Raw genomic sequence first — 20,964 nt, forward strand, 5'->3', positions numbered from 1 at the left:
TCTATTAACACTCCACTTTTTATTTTTGAGATTTCTGCCTTAGCTCTACTTTGGTTCATTAGTGCAAGTCAAATGTATTTATTTAAGGGAGAAATTACGTCTGGATTGGTTTGTTTTGAGATTTCTTGTCATCCCTTAAAAGGTTTTGTGATTTCTTGTCCTCCCTAAAAAATGGTCCAAATTATCACTGTGAAATACAAATCCTAGTCATGCTGGCAATGCTCCTCCTTTATCCTTTCTTTACTGTATTTATTCTCCGTCTAATTTTATTTTGGAATGATTTAAAGAAAATATTGGTTTGTTAATATTAAAATATACTAATATTAGCTGGCTAAATAGATATGTCAACTGTTTCTTGCTATAAGATACGAAAACTATCTGAATATTATCAGTGACCAAATAATTCATTTCAATCAACCTTACTGATATTGATGAATTATTTAAAATGCTGATATTATTGAACATATATGGATGTGAAATAAAAGACAGAAAATACCATAGATGTCATGCTGAAAATGAAAGCAGAAAACATGTTAGAATAATATTATCTAGTCGGATGATGATAAACTCCATAAATGCACTAACTTCACAGTGATACTTTTTAGTTCTTGGTTTTATGTCTTTAAAAACTGAAGGAGTTTGACTTATACAAATTTTCATTTAACACATTAAGATAATATTTATATGTTAGAAACAATTGCATTGTAAGTTAATGAAATTAATGAAATGATTATAACTGGCTCTCAAGAGAGGTTGTAAAAATGCTAAGGATAAAGGATAACAAGCACAGAAAGATCATATAAAATCGAGAGCTAGATTATACTAATTTAGTAACTATTCTAAGATTTACTAGTTTTGCCACAAAAATCAACATAGTAATTTTGACTGTTTAAGAACATGAAAGAAAAAACAATGGTGAATTGAAGCCTCATATGCTTCTCATATTAAATAGTGCAAAACTATTAAACATGTAACAGTCTTTTTAAACATAACTTTATTTACCTTGGCAAGGAGAATATATGCAGTTCTTTACTTTGGCAAGTAAAACACATGAAATAAGAGTGACGAATTAGGTCTAGGCAACAATTTCACAGTTATTCCAAATACTAGTCATGCTATAATCCGTTATTCTAAGTATTGTAATCCATGCCATTTGGAGTCTCAGTTCAGTAAGTCTATGTTAAAATTACTTGAGATGCTAGAATGTATGTATTTTTAGGAAGATTTCTCATTAAAATGTCATTAGAAATCACAATCGTTGGCTTTCACCTTTTTGATTCTTGAATGTATTGCACCCTGAAGTACAGCACAGCGTGTATAGCTTTCCCCACGGCTCCCACTATATATATGTGGATTATCCCCAAATCTCCATCTCTGGGAGCCCAAATCCTTTTTCTGAGCATCCGTCTTGTCTCTTCAACTGCCAAGGGGACATCTCTATCTGAGGTCTCCACAGACACCTTTACCTTGCTAAGTCCAAAACCGATCTCATTATCTTTCCCTTAAACGGGCCTGTTCTTTACTCCTTTTTAAACAAACAAACAAACAAACAGCAGTGGCCACATCACCTGCACAGACACCCAAGGCGTCCTGCTAGACTCCTTCCTCTGCTCTAACCCTCCCTCCGTATTTAACTGGTTACGAAGTATGCCAATGCTATTTCCTGCATACCTACCGAATCAAACATCTTTCACTCACTGCTTTATTTCAGGCCCCAACTACCTTTGATCTGTATTAATGCAACGGTTTTGTACCTAATTTCCTTTCCTCAGCCTCACCTCGTTTCAGCCCATCCTCCATGATGCCATCAGCGACAAGAGCCTGAAAACTGCTCAAGTGCAGGATTTAGAAGCGCCTTCATCACCTGTCACTCTATTCCTTTCAGTCTTAACCCTAAGTTTTTTTTCTCAAAATAATTTCTTTTGCAAACGCTCTTATTCTGTCCAGAAGGCACTCAGTCATTAGTTCATTTATTAATAATATACTCGTTGCCAATACTCGACACTAGCAGGGCTCTGAAGATAGCAGAGAGGTGGAAGACATGATTCGTAACTTCAACCAGGATCTCAGAGTGAGTTTGCCATTCAACTTCCCTTGTTTCAGCTTTGCATGTAAGAAGCTGAAGGTGTCCATGGAGACTCTAGATCAACTCCTAACTCTTCTTTTCAAAGTTAGCTGGAGAGACACCTTGCTTTGGAACCATCCTCAGCCTCCCCGTGATTCTCTTTGGTGTGGCGGGAGCACCATCTCCTGTGCACCCCTGGCACCAAGCACATATTTCTATAACACTGTCACGTGGAGTTGTAACTCTTGGCTTGTTCCAGTTTTTCCCATGAGGCTGGGAGCCTCCTGAGACTAAGGGCCTTACTGTGTCCCCACAATAAGCACAAAGCCCGAGCTGCAGATGACTTCACTCAGCAAACGTTCTTATTTCGTGACAGGATATGTCATATGGCCACAGTGTACAGTTGGTTACAATTATGCTGATTTTTTTTAAAGCAATAGCAATTTTTAAGCCAAGAAATGTAAAGCTATTTCCTGTATACTATAAACAATTACACTGTCATTTATTGTTAATAAAATGACTATCATTTGGTCCTCAGGAGATGCTGTAAAGGTACTTTCAGTCTTATTTCACAGCTTTATAGACACTGATTTGCTACAAAAAGTTATGAACCATATTTTTGTTTCATTTAAAACAAAATTTCTCTTAAATCTTTTTAAAACTGAACATTTTTCTAGCTTTAAAGAAAAATAAGTCCTCAGGAGAATTTGGAATATGTAGAAAAGCGGTAAAATCAGTTTTAAAGTAATATGTATTTGATCCATTTCTTTCTATGATTTTTATATGCAACTCAAATTTTAAAGCAAAATATCATGTAATATGTCATGTAATATGACATTTTCCTGTTTTCACCTAATATTAAATAATGAATCCTTTAATGCTATTTATAGTTCTTTTAAAATGACTTTGGTGGTGGTGGTTTAGTTGCTAAGTCGTGTCCAACTCTTGCAACCCCATCGACTGTCCACCAGGCTCCTCTGTCCATGGATTTTCCAGGCAAGAATACTGGAGTGGGTTGCCGTTTCCTTCTCCAGGGGATCTTCCCGACCTAGGAATTGGACCTGGGTCTCCTGAATTGCAGAAAGATTCTTTACCAACTAAGCCATGAAAATAACTTTAAGCCTGTATATTACACCTATGTGGCTACTACGCAATTCATGTTACAGTATCCTTTATTTAGGTAAGTGTAACCTATCACTGTGGACTTCCATGATGGCTCAGAAGGTAAAGAATCCGCCTGCAATGCAGAAGACCTGGGTTTAATCCCTGAGTCAGGAAGATCCCCTGGAGATGGGAATGGCAACCCACTCCAGTATTCTTTCCTGGAGAATCCCATGGACAGAGGAGCCTGGTAGCTACAGTCCTTGGGGTTGCAACGAGTTGGACACAACTGAGCAACTGAACGACAATCTATCACTATCTTAATTAATGATGTTTAATGAAACATCTCATAATTATAAACAATGCTAAGACAACACCCTTACGCATACACTGACACATTTGTATCTCTATGGTCAAGATTCATAGAATGGAAACCGCTGGATCAGAAGCATACATTTTTAAAGATTCTGGATACACATAAAACAGCTTTCCAGAAAGTTTGCACATATTCACATGTTTCTATATTCAGTGCCTGGAGACACTGCTTACCACTGTTTTTCTTTTAATTCACCTTCATGTGGAAGGGGGATTTACAAGTATTTTCTCTAGCAGTTTAAGGGTGAGTGAGTGATGTGCACAGATGACAGGTGCAGTATAACACCTTGTAACTGTGTCATTAGTTACTGTAACTGTAACCTACATAACTGTATTCTTACTTGGGTTCTCACAATAACCCTATGAAGCGGGTGCCAGTGTCTCTATTAAGGCTGGGAGACAACCTCAAGGACAATAACACTGAACCACACACGTGCTCAGTCATGTCCGATGCTTCGCGATCCCACAGACTATAGCCTACCAGGCTCCTCTGACCATGGGATTTCCCAGGCAAGAATATGGAGCAGGTTGCCATTTCCTACTCCAGGGGATCTTCCTGACCCAGAGACTGCACCCATGTTTCCTGCATGGGCACTGAGCTACCTTGGAATCCAGCACATTTATTAAAGCCCTTCGCAGGAATTACCATCCAAACTCTCCAAGACTCTGGCTGAGAGAAAGTGGCAGGTAAAACAGTAGTTATTTCATTTTTTTCCCTCCCTTTTTTTTCCCCAGTTAGTGTGTAATCTGACAGACAGCCCTTAGTGAAAGGAGCTGGACCTAAGTGTTCCACCTGTATCAGCCTCCAACTGCCTCACTTGGAAATGAAGCTAATTCACGTGGACAGACCATGGAGCTGTCGGAAGTCTCCTCACATCACAGATGGACACAAAAGCTGAGCCACAGTTGTCTCCTTTACTCAGCAGAATATCCACATTACTGTGTAACATGGTCATTTGTGTGTGATTGTTGTTGTTCAGTCACTCAGCCACGTCCGACTCTGCAACCCCATGGACTGCAGCAAGCCAGGCTGCCCTAACCACTCTTTTAACGCAGTGTTGGGGATGGGGTAGGTGGAAACAGTAGTCGTCTTAGAGATGGGAATCCAGAATGGCACACTGATTAAAATACTGTACCTGGTTAACAATGACAAACTCTTACCTTAACTATTAACCCTTTCGAGTCAACCAGCCATATCTTCTGTATGGCTTGCTCCTTTGGTAAACCTTCTTTCTCCATGGCCATGACAATCAGGTGTGCGATCCCTAAGGCAGCCTGAAAAACAAAAACGCGTCAAGTGGTTCTACAGAATCCCTTATCAAGAGTTACATTTTACCTCATTTTGTCACTGTGAATAGGCAAGTACAAAATGGTACTGTCTACCAATCCAAAGAGCTATATTCATGCAAAGCTCCTTTAAACTCCAATTTAAAGAAGTTTACTATAGTTAAGTACCGCATGTAACAACTCACAGAAATAAAAAAGAACCCAGATCTTAATGAGCAAAGTATTTTTGTCACATTTCAGTTCAGTTCAGTCGCTCAGTCGTGTCCGTCTCTTTGTGACCCCATGGGCTGCAGCACGCCAGGCCTCCCTGTCCTTCACCAACTCCTGGAGTTTACTATGCTAAATGACAATTATTTACCCTTATTACAACCGAATCACTATTATGTGGCTTGATATTTAGCCACATATAAACCAGTGATATCCTTGGTTTTCCGTATCTTTAATTCTGTTCATGAAATTAAGATTTCCTCTGATAAGAAACTACTGAATTTAAAATAATGAATGAACTGCTCACCCTGGCTTATTGGACTGTATTACTTATTGTTCTGCTAATTGAATTTGAAGAATGAAGCTGGGTGATTTGGATGGGAACTTCACCAATTAGGCAATAAAACAGAACACAAGATGTGTGTTCTCAAGCATTTATTTACTCTCTTAATGTGGACAAAGAAAGTACTGTGAGACTTCTTATAAGATTAAAGGAATCAACTCCTTTTGGTATATGATAAATTTGGTGAGGATCTGTGAAATTTCCAAAACCTTTTCAGGGACAAAGAAGGGCCAGTTTTGGATCATCCAACCATGAATGCCTCTTTCCTGCTGAGTATCAAGAACTAGCCTGTGGCATTCAACAAAAACCCTTCGGAAATGTAAAGAAGTTTACTAAAATTAAGTACAGCATGTAACAATTCACGAAAATTAAAAAAAAAACAAAACCTCAAACCTTAACGAGCTGTAATTTAACCTTGGCTTTCATTTTGATGTGAAAATAAATTTGAGATTTACACTCTGAATACGTTCACGTTTATAACTTGGCATGCAAATTTTAGCTTCACATATTTTGCTTTAAGAACAAGTAAAATCAAACCCAACATAGTATACATAGTTTCTACCAATGGAATACATTTATTCATAGTCATATTAAATTATAAAATCTAAGGCTTTTAAAATGGATATAGCATTATTTTGCATTGCTGCCATCTCCTTCCAACAATTTAAAATGTTTTACTTCTTTCACATGTGAATTGTTATACTGCATGATGAATCTCCGATTGAAAATATTTCTTCTTAAAAATCCTGTATATAGTTATATATGTGCATACTGAATTGTGAGTCAAATTAGGAAAATTTTGGTATGTGACACTGGAGGATACTAAAAGCTAGCACTGGCTGTAATAGCTTAAAGGTTTCTACACATAATTAATCATACACTGGAAACACTTTTTGTTCATGCATGGCACCTTAAATATGCCTAACAAAACCCCATGGAAACATCTGACAATTTTACAAACTGATAGCTGCAAAAAATACCTCTATGCCTCTAACGTCTCCTGTGAAAAATTAATAAGCCTCAAAACTTAAAGAATCTTTCAATAAACCCTGTAATTTCAATAAACTAAAAATTTCATGAACTACTTCAGACTTTAAATTCATGAGTTACTAGAATGAATGCTATATTCACTAGTTTAGGAGAACATAAGCACTCCATAAGGCAGGTACCTCTCCAGCTCCTTGGAATAGAAATGTTTGATCAGACAGCTTGTTCTTGGTTATTCGAAGGGCTGCAAGGATGCCGGCAACTGCAACAGATGCTGTTCCTGCAACAAGTAAGAGACAGCCTGAGTGATCCTCACACGGGCACTGCAGTGCCCTGAATCCCAAGCCTCAAATCGACATTCACTTCTTGAAATCATCACACAACAGGTTAACTGACTCAGAAAGGGAACCTGCAGTTGTCTGAACCTATGCTTGCATCTGATGTGAAATCCTCAAGCTACTGACATCAGTCTTTTAAGACAGCAACTTACTACAGTTGAAAACTTTCCAAAAAAGGTTCTATGACTGAATTTGGTGATGTGATGACTAAGAACCTGGGGTCTGAAACGCTGGAGAGGATGTTGAAAAAGGGAAGCCCCCCTACACTGTTGGTAGGAAAGTTAAGTTGGCATTGCCACTGTAGAAAACAGAAAACTAAAAAACAGAATTACCATATGATCCAGCAAGCCCACTCCTGGGCATATATCCAGACAAAACTATAATTCAAAAAGATACATGCACCTCTATGCTTCTAGCATCACTACTGACAACAGCCAAAACATGGAAGCAACCTAAATGTTCATCAACAAATGAATGGATACAGAAGATATGGTGTGTGTGTGTGCCCACGTGCACACGTGTATGCACACGTGCATGTATAATAGAATGCTACTCGGACATTAAAAAGAACAAGACAACGCCATCTGCAGCAACATGGATGTGACCAGAGATTATCATACTAAGTGAAGTAAGTCAGAAAGAGAAAGACAAACACATGACATCACTCCCATGTGGAATCTAAAATATGACGCAAACGAACCTATCAATGAAACAGCAACGGACGCACAGACACAGAGAGCAGCCTGGCGGCTGCCAAAGGGCAAACAGTCAGGGGAGGGGTGGAGCGGGAGGTTAGGGTTAGCAGACGCCATCTTTCTGTACAGAAGGGGAAAACAAGGTCCCACTGCACAGCCCAGAGAACTAAATTCAGTATCCTATGATAAGCTATAATGGAAAAGAACACTTAAAAAGAGAATATGCATACATCAATATACACAGAACTGAATCACTTTGCTGTACAGCAGCAGGTAACACAATGCTGTGAATCAACTACACTTCAACTTAAAAATAAATACATTAATTAATTAAAAAGAACACGGGGTTTGGATTCTCCGGTAGATTTCCAGCTCAACCTGTTTACTAGTTGAGTGAATTTAGAAAAATCACTGTGTCCATCAGTTTCCTTAGCTATAAAATCATTCGATGTATGAGATAAAAAGAACTAGATGCCATTAGAAAATTCATATGTTTTGATTTTCAACTGGAAAAACTAACACTTAATAGCAATGAAAATCTGAGGTCAGCGCAGTCTTTGATTAGCCTCCTATTTATGATAAATCATTGGTGAATCTCAAAGATACTAGATAAAATTAACACAAAGTTTATTTAGGATAAAAACTGACCTTTCCTCATCATGCCTCATGGTAGTAGAAACTTCACCAGCTCTAATTTTATTACTTTGCCATTTAAACTTTCACAGATCACAGAGTGTTTCTTTTGCTTTGAACATAATTACGTGGCGCAGTTTCTTTATGGTTCACATCTGAAATAAAACGCAGTTTCCTGCAGTACTTCCCAGCTGTGTCTACAATTTTCTCCTCTAAAGTAACACCCTACCTATGATTCCTAGATCACTCAGAAGGGTAGTGAAGCCCAGTGAAACTTTAAACTCCCTCACTGGGTTAAAAACACCAACAACAAGGATCAGATTGGAATAGATTTGATGAATGACACAATGAGGCAGTGTCATGCATGCCAGCTCCCAAAGAGGCACTCAGCATTTCACCACCAGCAGATGCGTTCTTTTCAATCTTTTGGTTGTTTCTTTCTTACAGAATTTGGTAGTTACAAATAAGATCACTCTAAGTGATAGTTACTGAAGACCTGTGTGTCTTTTGCATGTTTTTTATTTAGGAACAAAGAAATTAAAGCCTTGCAATTCTGCGCTACTATGCAACAAATTATGAATTGGGAAAGTCACACATTATATAAAAGCCACTTTTCAATATATTATTTAGAAAGAAAGCCTGAGTAAAAGGAATACTGATCTATGTGGGACAGACACCATGGCAGGATTAAGAATGATCTTTGTCTCACACATCAAGGCAGATCTGGGGCTTCCCTGGCAGGCCAGTGGCCCCAGCGGTCAGGGCTCTGTGCTTCCACCGCAGGGGTGCGTGTCCTATCCCTGATGGGCAACTAGGATCCCAGATGCCACGTGGCACAAATTGTCTTTTTATTTTATAAAAGATTCACTAGAGCTGTTAAACAGGTGAAAAGAGAATTTTAACGGAAGAGGTGTAACTCTCCAGTCACTAGATGAACACTTACTCACAAACAGCATTTCATGCTGTCTCTACATTGGCCAGAAGTTTGAATTTGAGGGACTCTAAGCTCCCTTCCATCTCTGACATTATAAAACTTTAGGGGGTTCTACAAATTCTGCCACCACCACAAGTTTCAACCAGCTGAACACTCAAAGTTGATGTAACATCAGCAATCAATGTAGTTGTATTCTTGCTTTGATTTTTAAATAGAACTGGGCATTTGAGGATAGATAGAATAAAATATTCCAAAAGATACTAGCTAGAATGTGTGACTTATTTTTATATGGTCATGCTACATCATTCTGTAGTAAAGATCAAAGTGTTTTAAGTTCAACTACATTACCCCAAATAAGGCAAAATAAGTCTCTATCTATACTGGATATCAGAGCCTTATATTTACAAGTATATCTATAATATTTCCTGAGGACATAATGAAACATCTAAGCTTCTCTTTACAAAATTAACAAAACTAGAAAGATATTTTTAGTACTATCAAAAGATGAACTTGAACATGATTCTTATACATAACCTGGTCCTACCGCCTAGTGCTATTTTGACTTAAACTTCACTGCTATTAAGGGACTAAATGTGGTAAGCTGTTATTACATAAAAATGTGAGTCTCCACAATAAATTGTTCAAAATAATTTTTGCTTTGAGCTTGAAAAATAGACTTTTAGTAAATCAGACAGGTTAAAGTTTATCTTTTGTACTATCGCTTTTAAAGAGTACGTAATATTAACACTGTTAGCAAGATACTAAAGAGAGTCAACCTTAAAAGTATAAAAACTTCTATTCATATTTGTATTCAACGTTAACGTGAAAAGTCGTCACCAGCTATGCTGTCCTTCTGCTGTGGTTATTAAACATCAGTCTTACCTTTTATGAAAAGAAGAATTACTTCTATTCATGCAATTTGTTTGTTAATTTGATTAGAATTACTATATAAAACTAGTAGAGAAGACTCTGTTGTTGTTTTCATTTAGTCGCTAAGTTATAGCTGACTCTTCTTGGGACCGCATAGACTGTAGCCTGCCAGGTTCCTCTGCCCATAGGATTTCCCAGGCAAGGTTACTGGAGTGGGTTGCCACTTCCTTCTCCAGGGGGTCTTCCCAACCCAGGGATCAAACCTACGTCTCCTGCATTGGCAGGTGGATTCTTTACCATTGAGCCAGTGGGGAAGTCCAGAGAAGGATTAGGTGTAATCAAATCATTTTAAAGCTCATATGCTTTACTAAATACACAGATCAGGTGAAGTATGAGAACTAGAAGGTGGAGGAGGAAGAGTAAATTACTTTAGGCAGGGATGTTTAGTGGGCTTCCCTGGCTCAGGTGTAAAGCATCTGCCTGCAATGCTGGAGACCTGGGTTTGATCCCTGGCTGGGGAAGAGCCCCTGGAGAAGGAAATGGCAACCCACTCCAGTACTCTTGCCTGGGAAATCCCATGGATAGAGGATCCTGGTAGGCTACAGTCCATGGGGTCGCAGAGAGTCGGATACGACTTTACAGGCAGGGACATCAGGTTTAGTGTACCTACCACCTGAGCACAGAAGTGAAGGATGAATGAGAGAGGTACAGGACCCTGGGCAGGAGGATACACTATGCAGGAAAAGCAAGTGCAGAGACAGGGAGGCAGGGCCAGTAGTGCAAAATCAGGGACTGAACACATACTTTAACTTTCCTTCCCATCAACAAGCTCTACGAAAATAACAGAAAAAACAAAGACAATTTCAGCAGCCAGAAGCCCAAAGGGCAGATGGTAACTGAATTAGTAGAGAAAGGTGAATTCTTGGCCAGTCATGAGGGCTGCTAAGAAGCAGACGGACACAGCAAAACTCTCAAAAGGCCTGGGTGTAGGAGGCACCAAGTACTTCCGGAAGTGGGGAGAAAAAGAAAGACTACACACAGGAAGCTGCCCCCAAATTTGTTAAGAAGTAGCTTGAACCCAGATCTATTTTCCTCTCCTAATGGCTCCCCCAACATACTGGAAGTTTAGAAAGCAACTAGAAGTTTAATCTCTAGAGAGTGCCCAGACTGTAAGAAATCAGTCATTACTGCAAGCTACCAGGGAAAAGAGCACAGGGGCACCATATGGAAAAGAAGATTCAGTGGATGTTTCCTCTTCTCCTACTTAAAGAATACTGGCAGAAAGTTGATACTGGCACAGATAATAAATAATATTGGGTTACCAAAACCAAATATCTTACAGAAAATAATAATGGGTTACCAAAACCAAATATCTTACAGAAAAATCCAAGTGAACTTTTTAGCTAACCTTAATAATAAATAAGTCACCTATAATCCCATTGTCTAGGTATGATAACTTTCAACATTCTGATGTACAGTCTCACAAATTTTTTCTATACCTGATATATGGAAATTCAAGAAAATTTTAATTTATAAAAAATATTTTGTGCCATGCTTATTATTTTAATATACTTTTTATCACAAAATATTTTGTATCTTACATCAATAATATATTTTAGAATATTATTTTGCATAGTTAAAATATTGCATAGTATGAACGTGTGACGATTAACCAAATCTATATTTTTTGATATTTAAAAGGTTTATGATTTTCACCATAAATACAACAGTGCAACAAATATCTTTACCTAAATAGACATTTTTCCAAAGCAGACATACAAATGGCCAATAGGTACATGAAATGTGTTCAACATCACTAACCATCAGGGAAATGCCAGTCAAAACCAAAATAAGCTATCACATCATACCTGATTGAACGGCTGTTATCAAATAGACAAGGGACCTGCCTGTAGTTTGCTACAGCATGTGTCTCCCAAATTGCAATTCCTCTTCTATTCCTGAATAAACTTAATTTCCAGTATTTAAAAAAAGAAAAAAAATAACAAGTGTTGGCAGGGATGTGGGGAAAAGAGAATGCTGGTGTACTGTTGATGGGAATGAAAACTGTTGTAGTCATCATGGGAAACAGTATGGAGGTTCCTCAAAAAATTAAAACTAGAACGATTACCATATGACCCAGTAATTCCAGTCCTGGGTATTTAGCTACAGGAAATGAAATCACCGTCTTGAAAAAATATATGCCCTCCTATGTTTGTGCTAAGTCACTTCAGTCGTGTCTGACTCTTTGTGACCCTATGGACTGTAGCCTACCAGGCTCCTCTGTCCATGGGATGCTCAGGACAAAAAATACTGGAGTGGGTTGCCATGCCCTCCTCCAGGGGGATCTTCCCAACCCAGGGATTGAGCCCAGGTCTCTTATGTTTCCTGCATTGGTAGGCGAGTTCTTTACCCCTAGTGCCACCTGGGTGGCTCATCTATGTTCATGACAGAATTATTTACAATTGCCAAAACATGGAAACAACCCAAGTGTCCACTGACAAATGAACTGATAAAGAAAATCTGAAGTAGATACATATAGGAATATGTATGTGAATACATATATGAATATTATTGAACCACTAAAAAAAAGAAAGAAACTCTTATCATTTGTGTCAATAAGGATGGACCTTGAGGGTATTATACTAAATGAAATAAGTCAAACAGAGAAAGACTAACACTGTATGATCTCATTTACGTGTGGAATCTAAAACAAAAACCAAACTCATAGATATGAAAACAGATTGGTGGGGGTTGTGCAAAAAAGTGTGACGGAAGTCAAAAAGGCACAAACTTCCAGTTATAAGACAAATAAGTTCTGGGGATAACACCTCATAATGACCAAGTTAATAACATTCTACTGTACATCGAAAGTTGGCACAAGAGCAGATCTTAAAAGTCCTGATCACAATAAAGAAAGACTTTGTAACTATATGTGATAGATGTTAAGTTGACTTATTGCAGTAATCATTTACCAATAAATACACATGTCACACCATTATGTTGTTTATCTAAAACTAATACAATGTTATATGTCAACCATATCTCAATTTTTTAAATAAACAAATATATAAACTAAAAATCTTTGTACATTTGTTTCACACACCTTCATTTACTGAGGATAAATTTCTAAAAATAGAAATCCTGGATCAAAGATCTCCCTATGACTAAGGTTTTTGACACTTATCGACTCCTCAAGAGTTGTACCAATTTATATTCTCACCATCGATGTACAAGAGTGTTCATTTTTTAAAGCATCATTAACAGCTGGGATTACAAGAAAAATCTTTGCCACCATGACAGAGAAAATGAGTATCTCATTTGCTGTCTAATATGCTTTTTAAAACCTAGTGTGGTTAAACATTAAAACATGTTTTCAGGCCAGTGGTACTCCTTCTTTGCAGAATGTTCTACCATATCTATCTTTGATCTTTACACTGTATTTGGTACAAGATTACCTTATTTAAAAAAAATCCTAACTACTTTATCCTAACTAGTTTATCACCAGTCATCACTAGTAATCAAACTAGTTTATCATGGCAAAAATTTCTATGCAAAATATTTAGAAATGTCAAGTCAGAACATAGCCATTCCAGAGAGGGTATTATGGGAAGAAAAAAAATCTCTTTTTTGTAGATGATTTTAAATGACCAGAGGATGAAACGTCATTCTTTTGATCTGAATTTGCTGAAATCTGATGGTTTCCAGATTATATTATTAAATATCCATTCCTTAATAGATTTAATTTGCACATTTTTTCTAGTTGGTAATAATTTACAACTAGAATGCATGAAGGTCTAAATAACAGTGGAACCAAAATCTTTATCATTTAACATTATCTTAGATCATTAATATACTAGAATTTAAGTATTTTTTAAAAATCAAATACTTTTCATAAAAAACTAATACATTTCAATAACACATCTGTTAAGAAAAAAGTCCCCCCAAGGGTATAGTTAAAAGCATTTATTTACATGGTAAGGCTGTAATAGTTACATAACTATTTTCATTGGCACTAGAATGCAATTTCTATGCCCACAGTGAGGAAAGTATTACATTTGTGGGCAAAATGGTAAAAACATGAGGTTAAAAAGGTAAAATAGAAACATACGGGGAAGATGCGTCACTAAGGACACTATTTCGGTATGAAGAAGAAAGCACACAATGGTTTGGTCATGGCTAGTCAGAACCTCAATAACTTGCCAAAAGTCTTCTCTAGTCAGAGATTAGCCCCATTTTCTCAAACCTAACTTTCTGTTGGCTAAGGCCGCAGGACACGAAAACACCTATCCAGAGATAACGTAGACTATGCGTGTGCAGATTATATTTGAAGACTGATTAGCTGGGGTGAAAAACTATTCATTTAACGCCTCCGCAGTAGCAACCTGCTGTGGGGAATATTCTGCAGTGAATTCTCAGGGCAACTCCACATGTAGCGCTCTTGGCCTTGGCTCGGCATCTGTCTCTTATTTCCTGTGCTCCTGACTTTAACTCTGAGGCAGCCCAAGGCTTGACTCCCAAATTCTTGACGACAGTTGACAGAAATGCTGAACCTAATTCTTAATTGCTCATTTTGTTTGATGACTTGGATTTCACGTTCTTTTCCTTAACCCGAACTCTGATACCTATTAATTCTGCAAAATGATTCAAATTATGCAGTCCTGGTTTTTAACTTCTACACAGACATTTCTGTGAGACCCCAAAATCGAAAGATAGAGAATATTAAAGAAAGGACAGGATAGGTTTGTTTAACAGTTTAACTGGTGACTACTTTAGAGGCAACAATGAAATGAACAGGTAAGTGACTTAGAGACACTGGTCTACAAAGCCTTTGTCTATAGCATCAAAGGCGTTCTATCACTAGACACTGCATTTTCAAATCAGAGCAGTAGCACATTAAAATTAGACTGCCATCATTTCCTCTCTGAAATCCTCCACACATTCACTTCTCATAAATAAAACACTCAAAAAATGAATACAAAAAGAAGAAAACTGAAATAACATAAGCATCTTTGTCACAATAATGACGATAAATTATGTAATCGGCATCACGAAGGATGTTAGGCAAAGAGAGATTAGACCAATTACGTTAGTGTGGTTCAAAATGTAAAGAGACATTATATTTACATAGCTATGTTATACTAAAGAACTTTAAGCGTAGCAAATTTTAAAAATTATACTTATACAGTATATTTCAGTTGATAGGGTATTTTCACAAATAACTATTTTGTCCACAATAAAAACTCTATGAGAGAAATATTATCCTCCTTTTACATTTAAACTTTTCTTGGATCCCATCATTTTCAATGACATTCATCTTTGCCTGTCTTCCTCCCATCGTAAGTTGTATCTCGGTTCTTACCATCACTCAGAACTAATTCTTCTTGGAAGACCTACATTAGAATAACTCACTCAACAAGGTCTGTAACCTTCTACCTTTTCAGTTCTTTGTTCAATTATCCCCATTATACCTAGTCTTTAACTTTATTAAAGATAGGGAATCTAGATCCTTTTGCCCTATCTATCCGTCCTTGTATCTTCACTTCCTTCTCTATCCAACTTAATGCTAAAAATCAGGAGGATGAGTGATAGGCTATATATTTGGCAGAGAGAGGTGAAGGAGAGAGAGACATCAGGAATTCATGGAGACAGAGAACACACAGAGAAGGTCAACTTTGGTGTGGAAATAAGAGTTTGATGGTGGGAGGCTGAGTATGAGATAACTTTGAAATATCCCTAGAGGAAGTTTGAAATACCCAATGGGTATATGGACCTAGAATTCAAAGAAGTCTGGGCTAGAGATATAAATCTGCTAATGAAATGTGTGACCCTGGAGTCACTCAACATATAACACAGAACAAAGAGAAAAGGGCCTGGCACTGAATGCTGAAGTGTTCTGTCATTTAATACCTAGTCAGTAAAGGACGGAACTGGGCGGGGGGAGGCAAAAATTCAAAAAGGTAGGAAGAAAGTCAGCCGGCGTCTGTGACATGGAAGTTAACAGAAGAGAATATTTCAAGGAAGAGAGTGGGGTCCACAATGTTAAAAGCTGCTGAGAATCCAAGTAAGGTCAACAGGGAAAAATGTTCATTGTGATTAGTGCAACGGAAGTCTATGTGTGACCTTTCCAGTTGTCAGAACTCATCGGGTCCTTCTCCTTCGACTCTGCCTGTGCTTTTATTCTACCTGCCCTTCACGAAACAGGAAGAGTAAGGTTCTCACTGGGAGGTTTTAGATTTGGGGAAGCAGTCTGGGGGAGGTGGATCTAGAGAAAGGAGCAAAACAAAACTTTAGAGGAAAATAAAACAACTCAGACAAAAGCAGGTATCAGCCAAGTACCTACAATCAATCAAAGACAAACAGCAGAATCTGGTACACACTGTATACAAAGGCAGCTTCTTTTGTGGCGACGCTTAGAAACTGTGGCTGATTGAGATGAAGGTTGAAGAGGGAAGTGTACACACTCTTCATTTTACACAAGGAATAATATATTTTCATACATTTCATTCTTTGTTCAGCCATAAGCACTGGGGCTTTTATCAGATTCTAGGGCACTCTTTCTCCAGCTCATGCACAATACAGTACATTCTAAAGTCAGAGAAATTTTCTCAAATATGTAGAATTCAATGAGAAACGATGTGTGAAATCATAAAAAAAAAATTCCTGGCATTGCATAGGCATCTAGTGCACATTTTTTACTGAATTTGAATCCTTAGAAAATTATGAACTAATATCAAGGCACATTGTTCTTGATCCATATGCAGTGAAAATCTGATTACCTTGGATATCATCATTGAATGTGCAATACTGGTTTTGATACTTTCTCAGGAGCCGAAATGCATTTATATTGGCAAAATCTTCAAACTGAATAAGGCAGTTCATGCCATACCTGTGGGACAAAACATTCACATTAGAAGAAGTTAATGAGATAACATTTAAAAATAAACCTTTGAAACTAGCCTATCAGTTCAGTTCAGCTCACCAGCCTATAGAAAAGGCAAAACGTTATTTTCTTTTAAAGGTCCCATCTTGCTACTTAGTACAAATGTGAAATATAATGTAAGTTCAGTAAATATTTACTACATGCTTACTACAGAAAAAGCATTTCACTGACACTGTGACAAGCTACAAAGATGACAAAAATATGGTACTTGCAGTTAAGAAATTTAGAAGTTAGTAGAAACTAAGATATTCTGAAATATATGGAAGTACATGAAAAGTAACATAAAAGTGGTATAACAGATGCTGAGAAGACAGGCAACATTCTTTACTGGGCTTACAAACCAGGTAACAAATTGAGTTTTAATCACCTCATTATTTCAAAAGAGATGTAGGGTTCCACAAGCTGAGTAAATAGCAGAAGGAAAGTAACTGAAGTGAAATTTAGGAAACAAAAAAATCTTTAAAAAAACAGCAAGAAGCCTTATTTAGCTATAATGTCATATTTGGTACATGCAAGGGTATAGTGAAAGACAAAGTTAGAATTTTATGTTGGAAACCATAAAAATTCTAGCCTAGGATTCTGGTGTTTGTTCTGTAGCTACAGTTAAAAACCTTTTGAGTTTTGAAGTATAGAGGTTTTTATTTCTGAAATTAACCTGTTTGAACCTTTATTTTTACGACCATCCATAACCTAGCCATCCAAGGCAAGAGAAATTAACACCATTGATACTGCATGTATCTGAGAAATGCCAGGGAAAGCCTTATAGGCAGGAACCTCCTTGCTAGGTGATTTAGAGACACTTGGTCTCCAATCTCGGCTAGACTCTCACTGCCATTCCATTTGTGTGAGTCCTTTTATTTTTCCTTGGTCAGCTTCCACTTCCACTGTACGCAAAGACTATTCCTAATCTTTGCCAGTCCTTTAAGATCCTGACCTCTTTACTTTCTCCTACTTCCTGGCATAATGAGGGCATAATACAGTAACATCGACTATTCTCCCGCCACTGCACCCCACATCTCTCTTTAGCGCTACCCTTCAGGCATCAGTCAACAAGGTGTTCCTCTTCCTGCTCAAGGTAACTCACCACCAGTGCCCACATTTTCATCCCTTCTTTCTTAATTAGTCCCCTTTCTCCTATCTATTATAATGTATCCTTCTGGACCTCCGATAGGCAGGTGATACCAGTGTAACGGCAAAAACTGAAGAGAAACCAAAGAACCTCTTGATGAAGGTGAAGGAGAAGAGTGAAGAAGCTGGCCTAAAACTCAATATTTAAAAAACTAGGATCATGGCACCCAGTCCCATTATTTCATGACAAATAGAAGGGGAAAGGTGGAAGCAGTGTCAGACTTCCTCCTCTTGGGTTCTAATATCACTACGGATGGTGACTGCAGCCACGAAATTAGAAGACGATTGCTTCTTGGCAGGAAAGCTGTGACAAACCTAGCCAGTGTGTTAAAAAGCAAAGACATCGCTATGCCACCAAAGTCCATCTAGCCAAGGCTTTGGTTTTTCCAATAGTCATGTACAGTTGTGAGAGCGGAACCATAAAGAAGGCAGAGTGTTGCAGAACTGAGGCTTTCGAACTGTGGTGCTGGAGAAGGCTCTTGAGAGTCCCTTGGACTGTAAGGAGATCAAACCAGTCAACCCTAAAGGAATATTCATTGGAGGGACTGATGCTGAAGCTCCAATACTTTGGCCACCTGACAGAATAGCTGACTTCCTGGAAAAGGTCCTGACGCTGGGAAAGATTGACGGCAAAAGGAGAAGGGGGCGACAGAGGATGGGATGGTTGGATGGCATCACCAGTTCAATGGACATGAGCTTGTGCAAACTCCAGGAGATAGGAAGGGTCAGGGAAGCCTGGCATGTTGCAGTCCATGGGGTCACAAACAGTCGGACACAACTTGGCAACTGAACAACAACAACAACAACAACATTCTTCTGGACAAGTTCCTTCCTCTTTATCGACAGCTGATTTTGACCTTATTAGAAGCAGAAATGAGAAGTCTTGACCACAAGTTTTTCCTATCCTTTCCTTTTAATGTACATGAAATAATAGTTTATAGTTTTACATTGTTCTCCATCCTCTGTCATTTACCTTCTACCCTCACAGCTCTACTAAAATTGTGTGCTCTAAAATTAGAGTCCTTCTGAAACAAAAATCCAAGGAACACTGTTTTCAAACCTTAACTGACTAGAGCTCTTTGCTGCACTTCCGCTAATTCTGTTTCTTTCTTCTTGAAACTCTTTTCCCTGGGCTTCCGTGATACCATGCCTTTCTCTGCCTTCCCACAAACCACTGATCATTTCTTCTTTCTCCCTTTCTCCCTTAGGGAATCCTTAGCATGCAGACACTGCTGTTTCCCATGACTCTGTCCTTGGTCTACAGCATGGTGTGCGGGTGTGTGTGTGTGTGCGTGCGGGTGTGTGTGTGTGTGTGTGTGTGTGTGTGTGTGTCTCCTGACAGATACAGTCCCACTCGTAGTTTTAATCACTACGGACAGTGACTCTCAAATGCATGTTTCTAGTCTTATCCTGTGAACTTGAAACTTATAAATCTCATGATCAGCTGGATAATTTCACTTGAAGAAACCTCAAACTGAAAAATTCAAAATTAAAGTCATTATATTCCCAAAGAATCTATTAAGTATTCAGCAAATATTTGTTGGATGAATGTAACTTACAAATACCTTTTCATTTAAGCTCAAGGTACAGTCTTATAGGTAAGGAAAGCCTTGATTCCTGGTAAGCTGAGGAGGGGAGATTTGCATTCAGCTCTGCCTGACAATATGGAAGAGACTGATGTTTAAAGTAAGCTTTAAGTTTATGACTGATTCTCTTCTGTTACACTGTAGGTCATTACATATACCTTTAAGTATGTATCTTTGAATAATGCCAAGTTCTAAAACTAAGGAGACATACAACAGAAAAGTTTTATAAAATTTAATCAGAAAATTAAACTAGTGCAAAAGACTGAATAGTGGCTATGTTTCATTGCAGTTCAGTTCAGTCGCTCAGTCGTGTCTGACTCTTTGCGACCCCATGAATCACAGCACGCCAGGCCTCCCTGTCCATCACCAACCCCCGGAGTTCACTCAGACTCACGTCCATCGAGTTAGTGATGCCATCCAGCCATCTCATCCTCTGTCGTCCCCTTCTCCTCCTGCCCCCAATCCCTCCCAGCATCAGAGTCTTTTCCAATGAGTCAACTCTTCGCATGAGGTGGCCAAAGTACTGGAGCTTCAGCTTTAGCATCATTCCTTCCAAAGAAATCCCAGGGTTGATCTTCTTCAGAATGGACTGGTTGGATCTCCTTGCAGTCCAAGGGATTCTCAAGAGTCTTCTCCAGTGCCACAGTTCAAAAGCATCAATTCTTTGGCGCTCAGCCTTCTTCACAGTCCAACTCTCACATCCACACATGACCACAGGAAAAACCACAGCCTTGACTAGATGCACCTTAGTCGGCAAAGTAATGTCTCTGCTTTTGAATATACTATCTAGGTTGGTCATAACTTTTCTTCCAAGGAGTAAACGTCTTTTAATTTCATGGCTACAATCACCATCTGCAGTGATTTTAGAGCCCCCAAAAATAAAATCTGACACTGTTTCCACTGTTTCCCCATCTATTTCCCATGGAGTGATGGGACCAGATGCCATGATCTTCATTTTCCGAATGTTGAGCTTTAAGCCAACTTTTTCACCCTCCTCTTTCACTTTCATCAAGAGGCTTTTTAGTTCCTCTTCACTTTCTGCCATAAGGGTGGCGTCATCTGCATATGTGAGGTTATTGATATTTCTCCTGGCAATCTTGATTCCAGCTTGTGTTTCTTCCAGTCCAGCGTTTCTCATGATGTAACCTGCATATAAGTTAAATAAGCAGGGTGACAATATACACCCTTGACGCACTCTTTCCTATTTGGAACCAGTCTGTTGTTCCATGTCCAGTTCTAACTGCTGCTTCCTGACCTGCATACAGATTTCTCAAGAGGCAGGTTAGGTGGTCTGGTATTCCCATCTCTTTCAGATTGTGATCCACACAGCCAAAGGCTCTGGCATAGTCAATAAAGCAGAAATAGATGTTTCTCTGGAACTCTTTTGCTTTTTCCATGATCCAGCGGATGTTGGCAATTTGATCTCTGGTTCCTCTGCCTTTTCTAAAACCGGTTCACGTATTGCTGAAGCCTGG

General features: G+C 38.4%; 1 protein-coding gene across 2 annotated transcripts in view; it reads right to left on the reverse strand.

Moving 5' to 3' along the window:
- ME1 (malic enzyme 1) overlaps positions 1–20,964 on the reverse strand; it is a 207,518-nt gene that overhangs the window by 23,879 nt on the left and 162,675 nt on the right. For both annotated transcript variants that reach the window (XM_068985213.1, XM_068985214.1), the window contains exons 7-9: positions 16,612–16,721; positions 6,548–6,645; positions 4,703–4,816 (exon numbers count right to left, since the gene is read on the reverse strand). In XM_068985213.1, the coding sequence (XP_068841314.1) occupies positions 4,703–4,816; positions 6,548–6,645; positions 16,612–16,721 (322 nt within the window). The remainder of the gene's footprint in view (positions 1–4,702; positions 4,817–6,547; positions 6,646–16,611; positions 16,722–20,964) is intronic.

The sequence above is a fragment of the Capricornis sumatraensis genome, chromosome 13 (assembly GCF_032405125.1).
Source record: "Capricornis sumatraensis isolate serow.1 chromosome 13, serow.2, whole genome shotgun sequence".
In the NCBI taxonomy this organism is placed as follows: domain Eukaryota; kingdom Metazoa; phylum Chordata; class Mammalia; order Artiodactyla; family Bovidae; genus Capricornis; species Capricornis sumatraensis.